This window comes from Cupressus sempervirens, chromosome 5 (genome assembly GCF_028749045.1).
Source record: "Cupressus sempervirens isolate cs-2001-9-10 chromosome 5, ASM2874904v1, whole genome shotgun sequence".
NCBI classification, from domain to species: domain Eukaryota; kingdom Viridiplantae; phylum Streptophyta; class Pinopsida; order Cupressales; family Cupressaceae; genus Cupressus; species Cupressus sempervirens.
Genome location: NC_143122.1, coordinates 380,371,749 through 380,396,944, shown reverse-complemented (window position 1 = coordinate 380,396,944; position 25,196 = coordinate 380,371,749). Strand labels below are relative to the sequence as shown.

Below are 25,196 nucleotides of genomic sequence, written 5' to 3'. Positions count from 1 at the left end.
GTACTTGCACATGCAACTTGGAGAATTTAGACAAAAAATAGAAGCACATCATATACATTATACAAATCTGAAAATTGAAATGAAATGACTTGCATAAACAAAAGAACAAATATATACAACAAAGCCCTATGAAATTGGTAAAGAATCTGACCTTTTTTCATCATGAAAACCTCTTATGCAAAATCTGAAAATGAATCCAATGAGATTTTTGGATTTAAAAAGATTGCATGAATAAGAGTTAAATTGACTTCAAATCTTGACTCAATCCTTGCAAAATGACTGCATTCTTGAGTAAAACTTCGTACCTTTCCAAGTATAGGTAGTTGGAGATTAAAAATGCATAATAATAGCAACCATTTTGACCAAGCAATATGCAATGCATATCAAAAATGGTATCCAAGGCATCAAATGCAACTTGAAAAGAGTTGTAAACAGGCTGAAAATGAATGTTATACCCTAGAACTTACCTTGAGACAACACTTTAAAGATTTGATGGAGAAATATGATCAAACATAAGGCACTTTTGTGCAAAACCGTGCCCTGAAGGGACTGTAAAATTTAATAAAATGTCTGCATATCTGCACTTTTGATGAGCTAAGAATGATCTTTGATGGATTTTGTGCAAAAACTACCCTATTGGAGGAAGAAACCTTTGAATTTTGGTGATAAATCTTGTGCTTCTTTGCTCCAAAAACCCGTTTTTTTCTGAAAATGCCCAAAATAAGGTTTTTACAACTCCAAAACATGTGTTTTTCACTTAGAAATTGCCACCAAAGGAGTTTTGATCAAAATGCATGTGATAGAGATTAATGATGGGTTTTTTCATGGCCAAAACACATGTTTTTGGGTTCAAAAATGTCACTTTATGAGTTTTGGCTATAAACACCTCTCTTTATAATTAAACACATGTTTTTTAGATCCAAAAGCATGTGCTTTTGGCAATGAATTCCCCACCATAATGAGTTTCTAGTGTTAATAAATGTAATGATGTGTTTTTTATAGTAAAAAAGTGCTTTTCACTTCAAAAACTCCACCATATGCATTAACATGTCCAAATGCCTCTATTGGAGAAGTATAGAGAAGTTTTTAAGATGCAAAAACACATGTAATTTTTAATACATATGCTTTTGGGTTCTAATTCCCCACCATGATGCATTTACATCATAACTCAAGTCAAAAAACACATTAATGGACTTTTAAAGTGCAATAACAAGTGCACTTTGGTTCGAATTCCCCACTTATAAGCATATAAGTGATATAAAAATGTTATTGCATATAAAAAGTCCGATATGTATTTAGGAATTATATTTAATTGACAATGGGCTTTTATAAGGTGATTTGCATGTTGATGATATGCAATGACTAATAAAACCCCACCTATATCCATTTTAGATGTCTCGTGTAGTTATATTTAATAAATAACAATAGCTTTCAATACAATAACACGAAAATAGACTTTAAAAGGCTAATTTTCATAAAACATTAAAAATTATAGTCAAATCAACTCAGAATGAGCTGAAATTTTTAAATGGATGTTAAAATTCACTTCAAATATTTAGAAAAAAATCTTATTCCATATAATTGTCAATAAAAAAAAGCCCACTTTTCGAGGATTTTTAAACAAGATGTGTTGTCGACCTAAAAACCCCCACCTTTTCCTTTATAACTTGAGCTAGAAAACTTTGTTTGAGGCCTAAGTTAGCTTGAAACGAACAAGATTGTAAGGGCTATTATCATAAGGCAAAAACAAGACTCAAAAATATTTGCAATAAAAAGAAAAATGAAGAAAAGATGTGAAATATTACCAAATATCAAGCGTTCGCAGTCAAAGAATTATAACTCTTTCTTACAAACATGTGAGGATCTAACTTGATGGAAACATTCAAAAGAAATGCACAAATAAAGTTACATAGAGCATAATTCAAGGATAGAGAATTGCCTTCATAACACTTTACCAATACATTAAACAAAGAAGATACACCTACAAATACATGAGAAATTTGTGGAGGCTTGCCACAATCTTATGAAGCCAAAATTGAGGACGACACATATAATAGCCTCTACTGAAAATTTTGTATTTATTTCTCCAAGGTGATATTTCAAGGATTCCAACAATGTATTTTTGGTACTACAACAATTTGTCTTTTAATGCTGGAAACAACTTATAACGGGAAGTTTTGATATCTGCATTTACAGTTGCACGCAAAGGCTTTAGGGCCCCAACAACTAAAGACTTTAGTGGGCCGTTACTAGAGCAATCCGTGAAAAATACACAAGTGCTGGTTGATGATCAAAAAATATTATGGACAAAAGGATGCAACTTCTTATCTGATGGATGGACGAATGGACGAAAAAGAACTCAACTTATGTATGGATTCTAATGGTGCAATCCTATTCAAGTTTATAGATGCCCCAAATGAAATAAAAAACGTTGAGACTTTATGCAATTTGTTAGATGGGGTGATCCCAAAAGTTGTGAGTTAACAATGTTGTCCAAATTATCATGGACAATGGAGATGCATATGTAACCGCAAGAAAAATGCTTATGGATAGACATCTTGAAATTACATTGAGTCCTCATGCTACACATTGCTTGGACTTAAGTTAGAGGACAATGGGAAGATTAGATGGGAAAAAAGGGTGCTTGGAGATGCTAAAAGTGTAGCCAAATTCATCTATACCATAATTGGGTCCTCTCATTGATGAGAAAACACCTAGATGGAAAAGACATTGTGCAATCAAGAGTGGGACAATTTTCGAGCCAATTCCTCACATTGCAAAGCATGCTTGGTGCCATTCCTCAACTTAACCAAATGTTTGTGCCTGATGCCTGATTGGAGTCTACATACTCCAAAAAACATAAGGTAGAGAGCATAGTAAGTATTTTTTTATGATGGGTTTAACAAGAGTGGAGAAGATTTGATCAAGGCAAGTAACAACCACATCAATTTTATACAAGACATCTATTTTCTATTTTTAGGGATTAATTTTGAAATATTTAAAAGTAGTTCTCATTTTTTTAGGTGACAAAACCTTTGGTAAGGGTTCTTTGTATGGTGGATGAAGAGGTCATGCCATTTGATTTCACTGATAAGGCCAACGAGGCCATTTCACATTATTATGGCAGTAGTTCAAGACAATATGAAATTCTTTGGCAAACCACTGATCATAGGTGGAAAAACCAACTCCACCAAAGGAAACATGCTTTGGCCTACTTCTTGAACCCACAATTCTACTTCTTCAATTCATTTAGGGTTGTTGAAGAGGTCATGGCAAGTGTTCTTAGATGCATTGGTAAGATGGCACCAAACCATGGCTTGAGAGACAAGGTTCTGGATGAGTTGGAGGTGAGATTTAAGATTTTCTATATCGTATTTATGAATTTTGAAATGTTCATTGTTGAGATTGACAATTCATATTTCTGAATTTAAAAACGATCCTTGTTTATGGCAAGTGTTGTTAGACACATTGGTAAGATGGCACCAAACCATGGCTTGCGAGACAAGGTTCTGGATGAGTTGGAGGTGAGATTTAAGATTTTCTATATCGTATTTATGAATTTTGAAATGTTCATTGTTGAGATTGACAGTTCATATTTCTGAATTTTAAAATGATCCTTGTTCAAGATCTACAAGGGTGCAGAGGGGAGACTCTTTGCTTCACAACAAGAAATTGATAGGAGACAAACAACCAGGTAAAACGTTTTGTTCAATACTACAAGAAAATATTAGAAACTTGATAATGATTGTTACATCTTTTACTCATTTAAATTTTTAATATTTCTAAATTTTTTTTGTAGATTTATGGTGGGAGGATTATGGTATTGGCATGCCTAATCTTCAAACAATAGAAGCCTATATTTTGTCCCAACTATGTACTACTTCTCAGTAAACTTCCCCCTTCTTTGGCATCAACCTAGGATGTCTAACTGGCCCACTATAAAAAAGAAACCTTGAATTGTTAATTCACTAAGCATGCACAACCCAAAAAAAGAGCTCAAGATGAGAATATAAAGAGAGAGGGATGAATTAGGACAACCTTTCTTCAATTTGAATTCACTTTCCCTCCAAAGCTATTTTCAAAGCACATGACAAAGCCTCCAAGAGGTTCAACTAGCTTTTGTCCTCAAAAAATAGCATTTAATCTTTCACGTTATTCCCTTATTCAACATTTGTGTCACCTGGAAAAATCATTAAAAAAGCTTTCAAAACATTAAACTTCCCCCTTCTTTGGCATCAACATAGGATGTCTAATTGGCCCAATTTTAGAAACAGCTTTAAGTTGTTACTTCACTATGAGTAGCACAAGGGTTATGCTTTATAAACACAACATGCCCACTTAATTCACAAAGCAATTTTATAAAAAATATTGATAAAAATAAAATCTCTGTGAAAGAAATTTCTGAACTCGCCAAGGTCGAAACTAGAAAAGACTACATTGCACTAAGGAGCAATAGAGGCCAAGACTAGGTGTTAAAATAGCAACATGCCCAAAATGGAAAGTTTGCCAAAAAAATCTGAAAATCACTATTAGAGATCACCTTAGGACATTGAATCCCCTAACGATATTCTCTTACCTTATATGAACCTAGGAATAAGCTAATGGAAAATTCATTTTAAGCTAGAGGCGCAAGAAGAGGACATTAGAATTTCTCATGTCTTAACAATCGCAAAGAAACACTCACAACCTTCCCTTGAGCCTTCAGAATTTCCTTCACAAGATCAATTCTATGCCTTAATTAAATGTAGTGGGAACAAAAGATTAAGATTAAAGAGAGATGGTTTCCCATCATGGAGAGAGAACAACAATATATAAATTCAGATATTTATTATTATAACACCTTATTAATGGAAGTTCAGCACCTTATGACTAAGATGCAACAAACGTATTTATAAGATACAAATGTAGGTACACTTTATTATATCAATATTCTAATAAGTAACTCAGTTAACCCATACATAATGTTTCATTTTCACTTATGTCTTAATACCCAATATATTATAATTGTTATTAAGGTGAAATACAATATCCTCTCCACTCATTTTTCTTCCCTCTACTACAAACAAGAACTTGAAAAGATTGACATTGTTTAAGAATTCTGAATTTGGAAAAGTGAACTTTGGAAAGTAGGAAAGCTTGGAAAAGTAAGGACTGAAGCTTGCCTCAATCTTTGTGAGTTTCAAATAATCCATTCAGAGTTTAAACTTTAACACGTGAATTATTTGTTCTATGCAAAACCCAACATATATGCAATAGTGAAATGATAGGATGGGGATAAAATATCATGACTACCTGAGCTATTTTTCCAAGCTCCTTCAAAGAATCAACAGCAGATGATGAAGTTGTACCAACCTGAAAGAATAGAAGCCAAAACTTTCAGATATATATAGAACACTAGAAAGATGCCTAATTGATATTCTAGATACTTAGGAAAGAAGAATTTGAATAAACTGTAAAAAGAAAAACAGTTCCATAATTCATTACCAGTTGGAATGAATACACAAATGGTGACTAAATAGTAAAACCCACATGCAGCAATTCACAAGTTCCGTTTATAAGATCTTTAGGACTTTTGTCCTAATTCTAGTCTTAGACAAAACAAGAGTCAACAAGCTGTTTACAAAAGAACTAATAAACAAGAAGCAAGGGGGCACCATCTCCACTAATATATTCTTGAGTTCAAGCGCTCTTCCATTGAATACTACCATATCTGCAAAAGCACTCAACAAAGCCCAAAGATTTGAACACAGGAAAAATGAAGAACCATTTAATATGGTTTAAGGCCTTTCAAATTCAACAAGTCGTAGAAATGCTAGGCACTTGGCACAACCTAATGCATGCAAATAAAGTTGAATGGCTACATAGATTGTGTTTGTATGTTGGTTTTTTAAAGAAAACTATTTAAAAATACTCTGAATATCAAAACTGCAATTTACTTAACTGAAAATCCAACTTATCATTCTCGGACAAAGCATATCAATGTGCAATATCATTTTTCTAGGCACATGATGGAAGAAGAAAGGTATTGTTAGAAAAAGATTATATACTGGCATAGATTGTCAACACCTTAATGAAGTTTGTGTGAAGTAAAAAGATTTTTTGTAAGAAAGCAATGGTCATAGCTTCGCTTAGTGTAGTTCATGTGTACTTGCCCACCTATGTAAAGTGTTTGAAAAAAGGAGGATTATAATAAATGTTTTGTACTTTGCATGCTTTACACACATTAGACTAAAACTTGTCCACAATAGCAGGGCATGAAGTACCACCTTGGCTAGGGGATTTGGTGAACAACCAACTCCTCAATGTGAGTATTCAAGGCTGGAAACCTTTGAAAAAATGTAATTCCTTTTCCAAAGTGGTTTTAGGCATAGTTGGAAAACTCGCCAAGCCCCTAGAAGTTTAATTGGTTAAAAATCAGTCAATTTTTCAAAAAAACTCGGGAACATAAAAAAACTGCTAAAATTTAATTAAAAATACAATTTTTTTTGCAAATTGTAATGAGAAGATGCATTTAATGAGTTAATTAAAGAGAACACAAAAGAAACAAGCAAAGTTTAGCTATATATGAATGCATGGTGGCTACGAAATTGAATTCTCATAAGGAATGTTGATGGCAGGAAGCAAAATAGTAAATAGTTTACGTCAAACTAGAAGTCTAGAAGTAAATACTAAATAGTAAATTGCTAAATACATCAATACAATCACATCTTCCTCTTTCCAGCTCTACTCAAATTCGCCTTCAATAGCTTGCAATCACCTAAGAATCCCTTGGAACCCTTCTTCTCTCCCCTCCTCAAGCCTCCAAATGCACATAACAAAATTGGTGTTGAAAAAAAGGATGTTCTGGCCTATATCGCTAAGCCTCAAGCCCGGCTGAGTTTGAAGTAAAAAATCGTGAGTTTTTAGAACTGAACGATTTCTTGAATCGGCGATTTTTTCTGCAAAAAACTCACCCAGCAAATAAACTCAGTGATTTGTATCTAATTGCAGATAAAACTACAATTTTGCCAACTATGGTTTTGGGTAGGAAACAACGAATTTCATAGTTGCCAATGCTAGAATCACAACAATGGCTGCAAAACTATGAGAGTGGTGGGAAACCACCATGCCACTATTGGGAACTAGGAGTTTTCCTCTATCGCGTTTTCCATGCTTCAAAAGGTTGCAACTTTTGAAATTGATTCCTTTAGTATATTCTGATATTTCGAGCCTATTATCAATCATCAACGACCTTGAGCATAAGGTCTAAATACATCATTTGGCAATGAAAGCCTATAAGAATATATTTACAAAGGTGTACAATCGATGTTATGATACCTCTAATCTTATATCTCTTTGGTTTTCCTAATAATCTCAAGATTCTGAGCCATAATGAAAAACCAATGGTAAAATATCAAAATAATGAAAATTCATTATAAAAGTATAATATCTATGAAGAAAATGGTAGAATAAATATTTGCTCCTCGCAAAGTTGGAATGGTAAAAACAAACAATTCATGAATACAAACTTGATAAGAAATGTTAGGCACCTTTAAAATGTGGTATGCAATTGCACATCTAGAAGAAACAAATTTAAATGGAAGTGAAGTAAGAATTTAAACACAAGGAAACATAGATTCCATACCGTTGCACATAGAAAAAGGGGACAAAATCCAGCATGTATATCATCCAAAATTGCTTTTTGAAGAATGTTGGGTGAAAGTGCATAGTTTGTAGAAGAATTCGTTGGAAGTGCTCTAAAATTTGATTCACTTATTCCTGCAATCTGTAACGCATTCAAATTTGGAAAACTTGTTAAAATCTAAGATTCAAATTATCTTATGAATTGGTCATTCTATAAAAATAAGCTCATGAGAAGGAAATTACATAAATATATCCATGAGCTTGCTACTTCCGAAAAATTAAGGAGACCGATAATGCAGATCACAATTAATCATTGGGAATGTATTTTCACTTGTGCATGGTTCACATGTGTGTCCTTCCAGGAAAATTATATTCAATAGCCACAATAAGCAAAGAACATTACTCAATACCATTTGAATATATTAATTCAACTACACCTCATAAGAAAGAGTAGCGAGGGATGACTTAAAAGTCAGGACTTAATGGAAGCCATGGCCAAAAATTTTATAATCACAAGTTACATTATAGAAGCCTATAGCTTTTACTACTGTGCCCTACATGATTTCGAGAATAATCTCAACCGAGGAGGTGATATCTTCCAAACTAACTTTTCTAACATAAATTGCCTCTCAGCTTAATTAAGTGGTTGATGCAGTTAAAATGGTTTTCCTAAAAGGTGAACATTTAATGTATTTGCATATAATATGTTATGAGTTGTACACATGCATAGTTGCATGTAAAAATTTGTAGATAATGAAGAAAGATTACACAAGCATAACATATTTGTTCTTCTATAAAAAGATGGAGTTAATAATGGTTATGATTAGGTCCAAAGCAAACCGTTGTGTTCAATAATCGTGCCTAACATGATCTTCCTCTACATATATGAGTTGGGTTTATCAATTTACAGATTTACATATATGAGTAAATCTGAGTAATGTTGGAGACCATGTACAGTATGCAAGAATACTAAAGAGGCACCTATTTATTTAATTTGGTGCAATGTTCCTTCTCAATACAATTGTGTGTATGTTATATGTGATGTAATATACACCCTTTTTTTCTGAGGTTCTCAGTTTCACCTTTAGATTTTTGGATTGAAAACAATACAAATTGATATTACAAAGATAATATGTAATGTCCCCAACTAGGAGGCTATCAATTTTCATAATTTATGCAAATTACTATGTGTCCAAATCAATCCAATCAAAGAAAACTATAAATTGTTCAGAATACATGCGGTAGTTAACATATTGAAGCTCTGATCCCTTACTTCTCTCCTAAACCTAATCCTAAGGAGAATGCAGTTTACTAGTCATGGGGCACTTGACACCAAGCTACAAGTAGGTTCCCTCAAGGCTTTAGGACCCTGTCACTATTCCGTCTTGGGATTTACCTACTTTGTGTGGTTTTACTCCACCTCTCCTTACACAACACTAACTTACCCTCTTAAGGGGCTATAACAAGTGATTAAGGAACATGCTATGCATAAGATTATATCTCTTGTATTACAAAAAGTATACATATATTCATAGCATATAACTATATTCATAATTATAATTCTGATTTTGTTATTAATAAATATATATTAGCAAATGGTGGCTTTCCATCCTTAATAGCACATATACACAACATTCCATAAATGAGTATCTAACTCAATAATGTTACAGCCTTATTTGTTGTCACAGTATGCTCAATGCATAGTAAATGGTTTAATTTCTAATCTTCTTTGAGACTATTGATTATCTCCTTTTTTAAAGCAAAAAGTTAAAAGCCTGAAAAATATTAATATTATGAAGATAGTTTGAAAGTACATTTACAAAAGGCTCTTATAATCTAGCTATGACCTTGATCAGATAGAACAAAATATGGCTTTACATGCCATGTATCTATAATTGTCATCTCATATGAACAAACATTATTAATATCCTCTGACAAGCAAAATAAGAAATTGGAATTAAACTAATTTTCTTCTTATTCCTCCATTACCACTAGATCTATATCATTTTCTGCTTGTCGCTCCTTTGATTGAATGTCCCTAAGCTCCTCTATATATGGTATGTGACTACTTCTTGCATTCTCAAGTGCTTCACCAAGACCTAAATGTCATGCAAAACATTGAGGTCCAAAAACAAGGGTTGTAGTTGAGCCTCTGCTATGCATATGTTTATATCTCTTGTATTACAACATCAGGAGAAAATTTATGCATAAGGATGAGTTGATCATGGGTGTAGATCATAGTAACGAGACTCGCCACGAGTCGGGTGAGTCATCCGAGTCGGCAAGTCAAGTTGCCTTAGCCGGGTCAAAATGACCCGTGACCCTGGCTCGGCAGGTCAACTAAGCTGACTCACCCGACTCGCCTGACTCGGCAGGGTGACTTGGCTGACTCGCCTAGGTGACTCGGCTGACTCATCTAACTCGGCCGATTTTTATTTTTATTTTACCGTTGTAGTTACGTAATTGATATATGTTATGTATGTGATCAAATTATCTTCTATTTTATGATGTTATTGTGTCTTTAATCTTTATTCAATAATTGGTGCATGGAATTAATTTAAATCCAAAAAATCTATAAATTTCAAGGGTTTTATCACTTTGTCGAGTCACTGCCGAGTCCGAGTCGAGTTACCCTGCCGAGTCTGAGCCAGGTCCAAGTCTCGTTACTTTGGTGTGGATATCCTTTTAGAGTATTGGGTTACACATTCTTAAACTTATGGATTTCTATTGGATGGAGCAATGGGTACAAATCAACGTTCCACAGGGACGCGTCCCCTATGGTTTCGGGGTCGTGCCCGTACTGGGGATGAAACAAGGATGCAAGGACAGATCTTGGTCGTCCCCTAAGTTGTTATTAAAATAACCTTCATGTTTCTTTTTAATGCTCACTATTATATCTTATTATATCTCTGTAAATATTAGAATGTTTCTAATATTTAGGTGTAGTCTAGAATAGAATGTTTCTATTCTATTCGACTCCCCTCTTTGTATATATAGATCAGTTTGATCTCTGATTAATTCATTCAAGTATTCCGCCATTTACATTTGTAACATGGTATCAGAGCTAGGGTTTAAACCCTCTGTGCAAATCGATTGAAAAATCGTGTCTTCAGCTACTGGCGTTCTTGGAAACCCGTAGCTTAGTCTGTAAGTCACAAATCTGAAGGTCGTTTTTTCAAATCTGTTCACATCCAGATCTCAAAAAGTGGGATTTTTTGGTTTGAAGGTCGTTTTTTCAAATCTGTTCACATCCAGATCTCAAAAAGTGGGATTTTTTGGTTGTTTTTTTCAAAAACGGGTCTGTCTATCCCTGTTGGATATTCTGCTAGCGTTTCAGCTGCTGGGTTTTGTTGTTTTTTTTTCACCTGCAAACATCTTTTTTCTGCCTTTTTGACCTTTTTTGGCCGCCGACTGTTATTCTGCTCGAAACCCTAGTTTTTGACTTCGGAAAAATTTTCGAGCACATATTCTTGGTGGGTTTTTTGAAATCTCAAATGGGTCTTCATCAGACTTTTGTGGGTGCCTCGTTTTTTGTGCCTCGATTTTCGAGCCAACGGATCTGGATTTCGACAACATTTTATTTCTGGGTTTTTCGAGCTCTTTTCTGGTTACTTCTCCAATTTTTTTGGGTCTTTCATTTTCTCACCTCGAAGTTTGTGCCATTTGAAATATTCACATATTATAAGCATCTGTATCAGCAGCATCAAAAGTTGGACTCAATTAAACAGCACGCCAATGCTGCCCAACACTCAGAGCAAAAAGAATCTATCTACCATGCCTTTATGGCCAGCATACCTGCAAATCATGTGAAATCTTCTGCTTGGTACATCGATTCTGGTGCCTCCCGACATTTCACTCATAGGCGTGATTGGTTTGTTGAATTCACTCCCTATTCTGACTCAGTAATCTTTGGAGGCGGTGAAGAATACAATATTGTCAGCAAGGGCAATGTTCAGATTCAGTCTGGAGGAAGAAAACTCATGTTTCTCAATGTATGTTATGTTCCTGGCATGAAACATAATCTTCTGTCTGTTAGTCAGATTATGAAGCACTCTCCTCAGTTGGATGTCGTTTTCAGTGGAAATAAGTGTTCGATTATTGATCGTGTTTCCCGCACTACCCTTGCTTTCGGTCTTGAGGATCATGGTATTTATAGGCTTGTAGATTCAGGCGATTCCCTTGAGCATGCCTTCATCGCCGAATCATCCGCTCTCAGCAGTCTCTGGCATCAGCGATACGGTCATCTGAACATTCAATATCTAGCACAACTTGCTCGAGATAATTTAGTCCATGGCCTACCTAATATTCAGACCCAGAACCATCACGTTTGCGGAGCTTGCCAAGCAGGGAAGCAACATAGGACACCATTTAAGAATGGTGAATCATGGCGGGCATACAGAGTACTCCAGCTAGTCCATGCTAATGTATGTGGTCCTATGAATACTCCTTCTATTACTGGGAACAGGTATTTTTTACTCTTTGTGTATGATTTCAGTCGCAAAATGTGGGTATATTTTCTTAAGCAAAAATCAGATGCCTTTCTTGTATTTCAGCAGTTTAAAGCTCTAGTAGAAAAAGAGTCTGGTTCCTCCATCCGTACTCTTAGGACCGATAATGGGGGGGAATTCTGTTCTTCTGCTTTCTCTGCCTTCTGTACTACTCATGGCATTAGACGTCAGTTCACCACACCTCACACCCCTCAGCAAAATGGTGTTGTAGAGCGTCGAAACCGTACCATCACAGAAATGGCTAGGACTATGCTAGAACATAGAAATGTTCCCAGAAAATATTGGGCAGAAGCAGTATCCACAGCTGTCTACCTTCTTAACCGGTCACCCACCCTTGCAGTTAATCATAAGACTCCTGAGGAAGCCTGGTCTGGTCACAAACCTAGGATCAACCATTTGAAAGTTTTTGGCTCTCTGGCATATGTATGGATTCCTGATGCCAAATGCACTAAGTTGGATTCCAAAAGCCAAAAACTTATGTTTACAGGATACAGTCACACACATAAGGCCTACAGACTGATTGATGTAAATACTGATCATTTAATCTTCAATCGTGATGTTGTGTTTGATGAGGAATTTGGACCATTTCCGCTCTCTGACTCCCCACCACATTCCGACATTCAGTCTTCAGCAATCTCTGACTTGGGTTCTTCTATTTTATATGAGTTATCTGATGCTACTGATACACCACCTCAGTCACTTCCAGATAATACAACTCCTGCTCCTGCTTCTCATCCAGCTATTCCGTCAGCATCTGATATTGGCTCCTCGACTCTTCGGCCAAAATGGTGGGCTCAAACGATTAGTGATCTTCGTCCTGATGAACTCATTGAGGGTAGAACCTCCAGAAATAAGAGCCTTCAGCACAACACAGTTAATATAGCTCTTATGGCCAACATCCACAGTATCCTTGAGCCCCAGATATATGCAGAGGCCAAAGGAATTCCAGAATGGGAACAAGCAATGCATTCTGAGCTTCAGAGTCTTCAAAAGAACCACACTTGGGTTCTTTCAGATCTCCCTCCTGGGAAGAAACCCATTAGCTATAAATGGGTCTATAAGGTCAAGTACCATGCAGATGGTACCTTGGACAATTACAAAGCTAGACTTGTTGCTCGAGGATTCACCCAACGCGAAGGCATTGATTATGAGGAGACATTTGCACCGACAGCCAAGATGAGCACTATTCGCATTCTTCTTGCAATTGCAGCTCAGTATGGTTGGAAAGTTCATCAGATGGATGTGAAGAGCGCCTTCCTCAATGGTGAATTACAGGAAGAAGTCTACATGACGTAGCCCCCAGGTTTTAAGGTTGCCGGTTCAGAACACAAAGTATGTAGACTCCGGAAGGCCCTCTATGGTCTTAAACAGGCCCCTAGGGCTTGGTACATAAAGATTGATCATTACTTGGTTGCTCAAGGATTTCAGCGTAGTCCGTCAGACAGTAATCTATATATTAAACACTCTGGCAATGATATTCTTTTTCTTGTTGTCTATGTGGATGATTTGATCATTACTGGAAATTCAGAACATTTGATTTCAGAAATCAAACAGGATCTATGCAGAACTTTTGATATGACAGATCTCGGATTGCTTCATTATTGTTTAGGTATTGAGGTTTGGTAGACTGACAATAGTATTTTTTTGTCTCAGTCCAAGTATGCCGGAAGTTTGCTTGATAGGTTTCGAATGCAGGATTGCAAATCTGCCTCCACTCCAATGGAGACTGGTCTGAAATTGTCTGCACAATCTGTTTCTCCTCCTGTAGATGAAACACTCTTCAGGCAGCTAGTAGGTAGTCTCATCTACCTTACTACTACTAGACCTGATCTCAGTTTTGCAGTCAACTACATCTCACGGTTCATGACAAACCCCAAGACTGATCATTGGATTGCAGCGAAACGTGTGTTACGCTATGTACATGGTACTTTAGATTATGGTCTTCTTTACACAAGGAGTACTACTCCTCAGCTCAGTGGATTCACTGATTCCGATTGGGCCGGCTCAGTTGATGATAGGAAATCTACTTTTGGCTATGTGTTTAGTATCGGATCTGCAGCAGTTACTTGGACTAGTAAGAAGCAACAAGCACATGCACTCTCCTCTACAGAAGCAGAATATAGAGGAGCTGTCAAGGCAGCTTGTGAAGCAATTTGGCTCCGGCAGATGCTTGCAGATATGCATATTCCTCAAGCAGGTTTGACTTCTTTGTTTTCAGACAATCAGGGCATACTCAAACTTGCCAAGAACCCAGTATTTCATGAACGAACCAAGCACATAGAGCTTCATTGCCATTACATCCGACAATTAGTAGAAGATGGATCTATTCAATTACGCTATGTTCCTACCTCAGAGCAATAAGCAGATATTTTCACTAAACCCCTTGGTCCTGACAAGTTTGTTAAATTCAGGGGATCTATTGGTGTAGTAAATAGATTGAGCATTAAGGGGGGGTATTAAAATAACCTTCATGTTTCTTTTTAATGCTCACTATTATATCTTATTATATCTCTGTAAATATTAGAATGTTTCTAATATTTAGGTGTAGTCTAGAATAGAATGTTTCTATTCTATTCGACTCCCCTCTTTGTATATATAGATCAGTTTGATCTCTGATTAATTCATTCAAGTATTCCGCCATTTACATTTGTAACAGTTGTCCCCTTTTTGGAAAATTCGGAAACGTCCCCAAAACGCCCAATTTTTTCGGTAGGAAACTTGGGGGCAACCACCAATACTAAGGATGGTTTTGTCATCCCCTATCCGTCCCCAAAACTGCCGGCCATCCCCGTTTTTCCAGCCAATCTGCTAAAGGCAAAATGCCCCCAAAAAAACATTTTTTTATTTTTTTGCTGTCTGCATGGCCCCTAGTCGTCTTAAAGACATAATAAAAATATACAATCATATTTGGTCCATAAAAACACTAACTCTTCTAATCATTTTTAGTTTTGACATTCTTGCTAAGAGGAAGGAAAAAAACATGAGAGCGGTAGCAGTAGTGAGGAAAGATTGTGTTTAGCGAGGAAAGATTGCATTTAGTGTTTTCTAACTATTTTAGCTGGACTTCTCTTTATAACATTCTGATTTCAGCATGATACTTGGAGCCTCTAGGCATTTCGATTTTTTCTAAATATGTATGTAATATTGTTATAATTGAAGTACTTAGTATTTCCCATTTTATAATATTCCATGTATTGATCTTCTAAAATGTCTATGGTGAATGTTTTATCAATGTTATGATATACATATTTGAATTACATCGCTATTTATAAAAATCCCCTATGTTTTTAATCGTCGTCCCCTAAGGTTCCGTTCCCTAAATTTTGGCTTCGACCTGTACCTATACCGGAAACATGTCCCCATCCCCTAAAACGTCCTCATCTCGAAAACTCTGTGGAGCATTGGTACAAATTGGTATGATATTGAATCATGCTTTAAAAACTTTCATAACTTGTCAATAGGAATGCTTTTTTTTTTCCTAATACTAAATATTCTTAATGAGAGGAAGACATTAGAATTAATTTGACATTATATTGCACTATAAAACCTTAGTTCTTGCAAAAACTATGTAGTACAACATGTTTGTAACATAGGTAGTTGGTTTGCATGAGACATACTCTAATTATCCAAGTCATAATTGCACTTAGACATAAACCATGATTGGCCCTAGGAGTGCTGAAAAAGTAATGCTATGTTAACATAAAATAAGAAAAAAATGCAGTTGGGTTTAGAATAAACCCTTGTTCCTATGTTTTTTAAATTATTGTCTAGTGTGGCACTATGCCACACTACACCTTTATTTTTCATTATTTCAAAGATTTTTTTTTGGGTGGTCATCCACGAAACCTTTTTGGCAACTTGCTACAAAAGCATGAGCCTTAGACTGAACCTATTCAGCTAAGAGCCAAGGACTGAAATTGCTCAGGGTGCACTCCTCACCTCGTCCCTTACTTCAATGTCAAAGCTTACACTCATCCAGACTTGATCTTTGGTGGGCTCATAATGAACATTTCAACTTCACCAGTAGACCAAGGGACCATTGACGATTGCAAAGATATTGAAGATGAGCCCAATCAAACATATTAACTCGAATTGAATGGGTACGAAGGTATATCCCTATAAGACCTTGCACTTGATGTAATCTATTCTTTAATGTAATATAGGTTCCATTTTCTCAGAAAATCAGCCTACATAAAAAACTCATTAACTTGCTTGTAAAATGCAGCTAAATAAAAAATTGTTGAAGTTAACTCCAGCTGGACAAAATTATTGAAAAGAACTCGAATGTTTGTAAAATTCTTGCCTCAAAATAATATCATTTTGGGATTTGAATGTATCTGTGTGCCATTTTTCAACTAGAAAACCAAATTGCATGGATGAATCATGAAGGTGTAATTCTGACAATTCACATCTTAAATTTCACTGACCAGTTCCCTACCAGTCAAATTGTATAGCTTGAAGCTAAGGAAAACAACATATTGAATGCAGTGAAGGAAAGCATCAATACCATACAAGCTTTCTGCACTGCAGAATGTGCTTGATCCGATGCATATACAACAAGCTTTTCTAGTGATTTGGTACTATCCCCCTTTAATACTCTATCACGTGCTGCTAGTAATACAACCAAAACAGCTTCACTTTCTGTACCTTGAATAACACCACCACCCTTACCTGCCACAAATTTCTTACCATAAGTACAGAAAATGCAAAACCCCTAAAAAAGAGTTGAAGCATTAATTATCATAGGATGCAAAAAATAATTAGATAGATATAGATTGAGATGAACAATATTTATAATTCATTCATGTAAGGCATCAGTAAGTAAAGTGGAAAATCTGTGAACAAAACTAAATACATGCAAAACTAATACAATCGCATATTGATAAGCACCAAAGGAAAACACAAGACTAAAGAAACCAACAACCTGCACAGATAGAGTAACAGAGACTTTCATCTATGATAGTTCAGTTTTATGTCATTTTGTTTTCAAGCATATTTTTACCTGGACCAAGCTGCCATTTCATCCCCAACCATGCCAAGTTTTAAAAGGTGTTTTTTCGCATATGCAAATTGAAAATAAAAAGGGTTTTTTCTATAACTCAACTAGATTTGTAATCTAGAATGGAAAGGAGTTTAGGTATCAAAAACCAATCATGTGAGGCACTTTTTGTGTACTATTTTCTGAAGATTTATGGCTCATAAATAGTGATCGGTTTATTACTTGGGAAGACTGACAAACCTCTGGTATTGCCCATATAGTTTTTAGTGCTTGATTTCTTTAAGTTGTCAGTCCTAGTTTCTCGACATAATCTTATCTTATTTTATTATGTAATATAATGGAAGGGGCCATAATCCTTCACTTGAACGATTAAAAAAAAATAGTGATACTCATAATCAATAATTAAAACATATTTAAATACCTCATAACCTTCTATCGGTTCAAAGATATACGTGTTTTTTATCAAAACCTTAAAATACAAATTATATTCAATCCACAAAACGAATCAGGAAAACAAGAATCTTCAATCTTTAATCCTATTCCATCTCAAAAATTTACACATAAAAATCTCTAAATATTGGAAATCCTTTTATTTTTTGTTGTTAAGAAAATTTTCACTTTTGGTCTCCCATGATGGATTTGGGTGGAGTTTGAATTTGACAAGAGTTAAGTCAAGGACTCTCTTCTAATTTGTATGCTTTATGAGGAAAACCTAGACCCTAGATACCAAGTCATAATCTTCAAAAGTGGACCCTAAGGATGCCAAAAATTGATCCTTGTAAAAATGGAAATAGAAGAATGGAAGAGACAAATGGATCACCAATCCTAAGACTTCAAAAACTATTGTAGAGGTGGGATTGCAAAACTAGAAAGTTGAGGCTTGATTGTTTGGTTTTTTTTTTTTTTCGTACCCAATTGCTTTCAAAGACTAGTCTCAGAAGGCCCATTAATGGGCTATTGAAAGTTAAACCTTAGGATGGTAGAAGGGATGTTGTGGTTTGGAAGCCTCATGATCAAAGGGTGGATGAAAATTAATTTTGGCAAGGCTTCTAAAGGTAACCCACATCCGTCTAGTGCAGGTTTTGTAGCGAGAGATAAGTTGGGGAATATCCTTGCTATTAGAGCTAAGAAATTGCCAAAGGGATCGAATAATGAAATTGAATGTTTCACTGCAACAATAAAAACTTGATGGCGAAATGGTTGGGGATTGGTAAATTGCATTTGGAAGGTGATATTCCCAACTCAAGTAGTAAATGCTATAAATAAAGGGGAGACTTACGCTTGGTATTTAAACAAGCATATCCAAAGAATTTGATTAGTTCTAGAGACATTAGAGGACCATAGGGTGTCTCATGTCCTTCAGGAAGAAAATGTTGTAGAAGATAAGATAAGATAAGATATAATATTAATGTCCAACAAAAAACCAAAAAGGTTTATGGGACTGAACATACAAACAGAAGAGTCGACCACACTAGAAACACCAAAATGGTGTCACAAAAGAAACAAAACAAGACAAAAGAACAAGAAACATAAGGTAAGGACTATGAATCCTTCCTTGGTACAAAGTAATCAGAAACAAAAGGATAAATTATCTAAAGTTGGTATTGGGAGTTCTAACCAAGAAACATTTGAAATTTTCTAAGGCTTTGGAGTCTTCATTTGGCTAATATATAAAGCATGGGATGTTTTTGAATTAATTGGTGGCGGACTTTTGATTTGGGAAATCTTTCACGTTGATGGGTGGTGGGACTGCGAACAATTAAGGTGGCATGTACATGTGAGGGATGTTCAAGTAATGATGCGGAGATACGCCTTGACGTTGATGGGTAATTACTATTAAGATAATATCTTATACTTTCTATAATAGTCAACTACTTGTCTGTAGTCCGTCTTTCAGTCTAGATAGGAATGTTTCCTATCCTGTCTCTTTTTTCTTCAGTCCAGATAGGAATGTTTCCGTCTGTAGTCCGTCTTTCAGTCTAGATAGGAATGTTTCCTATCCTGTCTCTAGTTTTGTTTCTAATTCAGTCTTCAGTCTACGTTGTTTCTTTTAGAAACAACGTCATTGTAATTCTTTATAAGGAACACATTTGTTCCTCTATTAATCAATTAATCATCCGGAAATCCGTTAATCTGCCAATTCTTCTTGAATCTTGTAACATGGTATCAGAGCGAAGTTTTTTTTTTAAAATAATAATTTCTTTTCAGAAATTATCAGTAGCTATTTTCGAAATTAAGTATCCGTGATATTTTGCTTCAAACTGGGTTTTTCCATTCGGAGAAATCTCACTGTAAATCGAGAGCAGGGTTTCCGTTTTTTGTGAGAAATTCATAGAACTCTTGGTTTTTGGCTAGGGCTTGTGAGACCAGTAAAGGGTGTTTTTTCTGCAAATCACGGCTCTACATTTTCTCTGGTCGGCTTGTGTTCTGCCTGATTCGTGGTTCGAATGTGCCAACTTTCGGCCGCAGTCTACAAGGCCTAAAGTCGTGCATTTTTTGGCCATTTTTTACTACCGTTTTTCTTGCAGCCGGGCTTTAGCTTTCATGCGCCTGTAACAGCGATTTTCCTAAATTTGCGACTGTTTTTGGAAGGTCCTCTGTCTTTTTGGCCACTGTTTGCTTCATATTTGGAGTCATTTTTTTGCATACTCAGTCTATAATCGTGCTTGGGAAGCAAAAACGACCATTTTTATCAAGAAATCTGAAGATTTTTCAAGCATTTTTCAGCCAGGGCCTTTTTTTTCGAAACCCTAATTTTTGGGGTCGGAAAAATTTTTTTGTTTGCAAATTCTTGGTGGGTTTTTCGAGACCTCATCTGGGTCTTCGTCAGAATTTTCTGGGTACCTCATTTTTCGTTTTTCGACAGCAGATTCCTTCTGGGTTTTTCGAGCTCTCTTCTGGGTCATTCTCTGATTCTTCTGGGTCTTCCATATTTTTGCCTCGAAGAACGTGCCTTTACAGATTTTCACAGTTTTTCATTGAAAAACATGCCATGGCATCTCTGACAAATATTCTGCTCAAGCATAATTCCAAATTCAATGGTCGCAATTATGGAACCTGGAAGCAGCACATCATCGCAATCTTCGAATATCGAAACACCGATCAACTTGTTCTGGGTGTTAGGCAGCGTCCGACTTCTCCGGGTCCTGATCAAGGCGAAGCTGCATTTTTTGCCTTCTAAATTTGTTTTTGAGATTTTGGGTTTGTTGATTTTCTCCTCAAAAATCATTTCAAGTTGTCTGTAATACACAAGGTTGTGTGAGATTTTGGGTTTGTTGATTTTCTCCTCAAAAATCATTTCAAGTTGTCTGTAATACGCAAGGTTGTGTGAGATTCTGGGTTTGTTGATTTTCTCCTCAAAAATCATTTCAAGTTGTCTGTAATACGCAAAGTTGTGTGAGATTCTGGGTTTGTTGATTTTCTCCTCAAAAATCATTTCAAGTTGTCTATAATACACAAGGTTGCGTGAGATTCTGGGTTTGTTGATTTTCTCCTCAAAAATCATTTCAAGTTGTTTGTAATACGCAAGGTTGTGTGAGATTCTGGGTTTTACCGTTTTTTCCACAAAAACGAAGTTTTGTAAATGCAACCTATTTTGAGTCATAGCACTCTTCTGGCAAAGCTTCTTGGTTTCAACATTCTGTAGATCCAGGGAGGGTCTCAATTATCACAGAATGTTCCGACATCCGTACGTTGACCATTAAGGGAGGGTATTAAGATAATATCTTATACTTTCTATAATAGTCAACTACTTGTCTGTAGTCCGTCTTTCAGTCTAGATAGGAATGTTTCCTATCCTGTCTCTTTTTTCTTCAGTCCAGATAGGAATGTTTCCGTCTGTAGTCCGTCTTTCAGTCTAGATAGGAATGTTTCCTATTCTGTCTCTAGTTTTGTTTCTAATTCTGTCTTCAGTCTACGTTGTTTCTTTTAGAAACAACATCCTTGTAATTCTTTATAAGGAACACATTTGTTCCTCTGTTAATCAATTAATCATCTGAAAATCCGTTAATCTGCCAATTCTTCTTGAATCTTGTAACAATTACTTCTTATCTGCTCGTTACCAATGAGAGTACCATGGGCTTTTTTTTTCGCTAGTTGATGATGGTGGACGTCAACATCTAGAGAGTTTTGTGGCTTTATTATGGCTTGTGTGGTTTCTTTTGGTGTAGTATTCAAAAAGTTTTTTGCAAAATTGGTGGAGCCAAGTTTGAGGACGGAAGCAAATTTTTCTTTGGAGTCCCCCAATCAACTCCCTACATTTCGTGGGTGATAACAGTGAAGCGAATATGGGTCTTTTTCAGTCTGATGATCTAAAATTTTGGGACTGTATGTGTACAATTATTGGGGAGGAATACCTAAATAACAATATCCTCCCTCGAACCAATCTGGTCGTTGCATCCCTTTTTCTTGCCAAGGCTTTGATGCTTGGAACGAGGGACGAGGCTAGGAAAGTGAAGCGGGTTTGTGTGGAGTCTCAGTGAGCAAAGGGAGTGGATGGCATTGTCGAGGATGTAGAGGCTGACATTGGATCGCACATGGGACAAGAGCCGTGGAGGGTCATTGGTGGATGTGAGGGAAAATTACAACATCTAATTATTTGGAGCTCTTCTCGCCTAATATACACCCAGATGCATGGTGCTCCCATGGGATGGGTGTGATTGTTATTACAAATTCAATAGATGGAGAAGCAAGAGAGGCAAAGGAAGCTAAAGCCTACAATTACACCTATCAAATCTGTAGCTTCCCTAGAAGAATCAAGCTCAATTGCGACAAAGGCGAAACATGGAAGGCTAAGTAAAAATGTGAAGCATGGTGGTATGATTTTTCCAATATGTTGAAGGATGAGATGCAGTGTTGATTTCAATGAGCTGCTTTCTATTCTTTTTGTTTGTTTATGTTTTGTTTAGGCCTCATTGAAGGTAGTATGCGTGGATTTAGAGATGACTATGGTTTTGGGTAGTGATGTAGATCTTGAAGATTTCTTGGTGAAACCATGTATGGCTGTTCCAATGTATGTTCCTTGGTATTTTGGGTAGGACTTGGGCTTTAGAAGTTGAAATCTACCAATTCAGTGGCTCTACGTAGTTTCTTTTTTGAAAATTAATACAACCAAACTAATATTACCAATCAAAAAAGAAAGACTAGTCTCAAAATTTTTTTTTTAAAAGAGGAGTTTACAATCTTTGTTCATTCGAATTACATTGTATCATTTTCTTTGAGTCAAAAAAGGACAAATAATTCATCTTTGAAGGGGCCATGTTTATTTTGGAAGGTGGGTCTTTTATGTCAATGATATGTAGCTGTCAGAGTTATCATTCATACCTATGATGGTTTCCTCTACAATTTGGTTTTGATAGTTCCTTATTTTGAGAATTGATTCTAGTGCTTACGTGGATATTTGAAAAGATATCTCTATAGCTAAGAGGGAGTGTTGGAGATATAGCTTTAGGAGATATCTCTCCTAAATTTCAAATATATAAATCTATCCTTTATTAAAGTCAGCAAAGGGCCTTCACCTTGAAAGGACAAGACATTAAAGAGTGAAGACTAAGAGGGATCAGGACAACAAAGGGTTGTCACTTTATAACGGCAAGACAATGAAGGGACAAGGAAATGTTTTATTTTCTTCAAGCTAGACTTCATTGGTACATTTTTCAATTTTCTTTGTTGAGAGATTGTATCCTAGGGATATTTCATTTGTTGTTTGCGGATCATAGGGATGATAATCATTGCTTTAGTTTTGGCCTAGTTTTGGGCATATTGTAAATTTGTCTACTGCTCTTTCATTACCAAAATGATTCTTGTGCAATTGGGTTTTTCCCCCTCAAATTTTAGGGTTTTCCTGGAATAAATTGCTATGTCTTGAGTTCATTATTTTTGTCTGTTGTTTATCTAATTTTTTATCATAAAAACCAACATGGTATCAAATCCACATTGGATAACAACTTATATGGATTATACAAGCATATTCAAATGTTATTTTGATTTGATAAATTTGTCTGGTGTGTTTGCACTAGTTGCTTATTTCTGCAGACAAAAAACCTTCAGAAATTAACCTAAGGGTTGGACGAAAACATGATTCTTCCTGAGAGATGAGTCATGATGGATTTCACACGAGTGCGGAATCACTAAACTTTCTGATAGCAACGAATTTTTAGTTACAAGGAACTATCAAATAAGTGCAATTCTCAAAATATATATTGATGTTGACATCTGGTTATCAAAGAAGGCACTCAGATTAAAGATTACATTTTAACCAATATTTGGCCAAATTCTATTATTGTCATGGCTGTAAGATTCACACAAAGTTATGAATTAGCTAGCCATAAAAGCAAATTTCGATGGGCCCCAAATTTTATGTCTCTTAAGACCTTTTTATATTTCCACGTGAATTTAATTGGTTTGATAATTATTTTTTCATAATTCATGGTTAAAACAAAGATCGCATGGGAAAAATAAAATAAAATATCCTTTTCTAAATTGTGGTGATTTTCAGCAGTCTTCAGTATTTTTTTTTATAGTTTCATTGCTTTCATGCAGGATCATGACAGCAGGAGGAATTTCTATAGATCGCACAATGATTATTATTTTTCTGGATTCCTAGACCTCCTTAGGTTCTCTATCAGCACAATTGCACAAAATATTGCATGAAAAAGACAAACTCTATTGGCCACGTTCATGATTTTCTTTTGAGGAATTTTTGAAATTTCTTTCGAAGTTTTGGCAGTCTTCATCACTAATTCCAACATTTTTTGCTTTCAATCGTGTCAATAGACTTCCTACTGTGATTTAGTCTCTTGTGGCAGCTCCGTCAAACCATCGCCCAATACTTTTTTTAACCCCTGTGATTTCTACCCAGTTAGCATTTTTCTTAGCTTCATTGGTCAAAATACTTTTCTCTATTCTAGCACTTTCCCAAGCCCACACCTTTTACCTAGTAACAAATTCTTTATTTTTGAGAGAAATTAAAAACCAATCAAACAATAGTGTAATTTTTCACCCCACTTGAGTTTTTCAGCTCTTTTTTTAGCGGTATTTGGTCCACCTTAGCGCAATTTTTATTTTTGTCTGCACTAAACCTTATTTCTATGATCAGTTGGCTACTTTCGTCATCTTTTCTACAATTTAGGTAATGGTAAATCTTTTATTTTTTGTTTTTTTTTGGCCCACGTCAAACACCAGTATTTTTAACGATCACCTTTGCTTTTTAATGTAGAAAAGGCCAAGCACAACTATTTTCAACTTGGCCAGCAAAATGGCATCCTAATGTGGAATGGTAATGGTTGGTAGTCTTATATTCTAAAGAAATATTTAAATACAAAATTTTATTTGTAAATTTATAATCAAATACAACATCAAAATAGTTTACATCTTTCTCTTCTTGATCCTAGCAACTTTGGTAAAATCTACAAGAGGGGGAGACGGTTTAGTCCTAGAAGTCCATTGAGGCTACACCTCGTCGCTCGGCACAGTTATGACTCAACCTTCATCCTACATTTAGATGTTGCTAGCATTGGCAATGACTACTCATCATCCTCAACCTCCACACCCTCTTCAATGTCATCCTATTTGAATCCAACCCCTTTTCCATAGCTTGCCTCTCCAAATCATAGATCTCATCCTTTGAAAACAAGGAAGACTACTCTAGTGATGCCCGATCACTATAAGGATTTATATCATCCAAATCAAGTGGACCAACTAGTGTTTCCTCTACTTTCCTCATCCACAACCGAAGGTAATGTTGCAAAAAGACATAGTCATTAACACATTTTTGTGCTCACAAGTGAATGAACTACAAGGTCGGCATAAGATTTAAAGGACTAATTTTTGCAGATTTGGGACATTTCCACCCCAATTTTCTCACCAAATATCTACAAAATAAACTATTGAAGAGTTAGAAATCAAGGTGAAAACATATTCTAATTTCTACCTACTTGTCGTACATGTGAAAACATATTATAATTTTTATAAACTATTAAAGAGTTAAAAATCAGGGTGAAAATATATTTTAAATATTATACTTGGGATTTGAGTGGTTCTTCCTCTCTTAGCCAACTATGAAGTGA

General features: G+C 35.6%; 1 protein-coding gene across 7 annotated transcripts in view; it reads right to left on the bottom strand.

Annotated features, from left to right (window-relative positions):
- The window catches only part of LOC149556360 (phenylacetaldehyde synthase-like), a 191,595-nt gene that overhangs the window by 131,739 nt on the left and 34,660 nt on the right, over positions 1-25,196 (bottom strand). For all 7 annotated transcript variants that reach the window (XM_089830646.1, XM_089830647.1, XM_089830650.1 and 4 more), the window contains exons 5-7: positions 16,639-16,802; positions 7,625-7,765; positions 5,293-5,352 (exon numbers count right to left, since the gene is read on the bottom strand). In XM_089830646.1, coding sequence (XP_089686772.1) covers positions 5,293-5,352; positions 7,625-7,765; positions 16,639-16,802 — 365 coding nt within the window. The remainder of the gene's footprint in view (positions 1-5,292; positions 5,353-7,624; positions 7,766-16,638; positions 16,803-25,196) is intronic.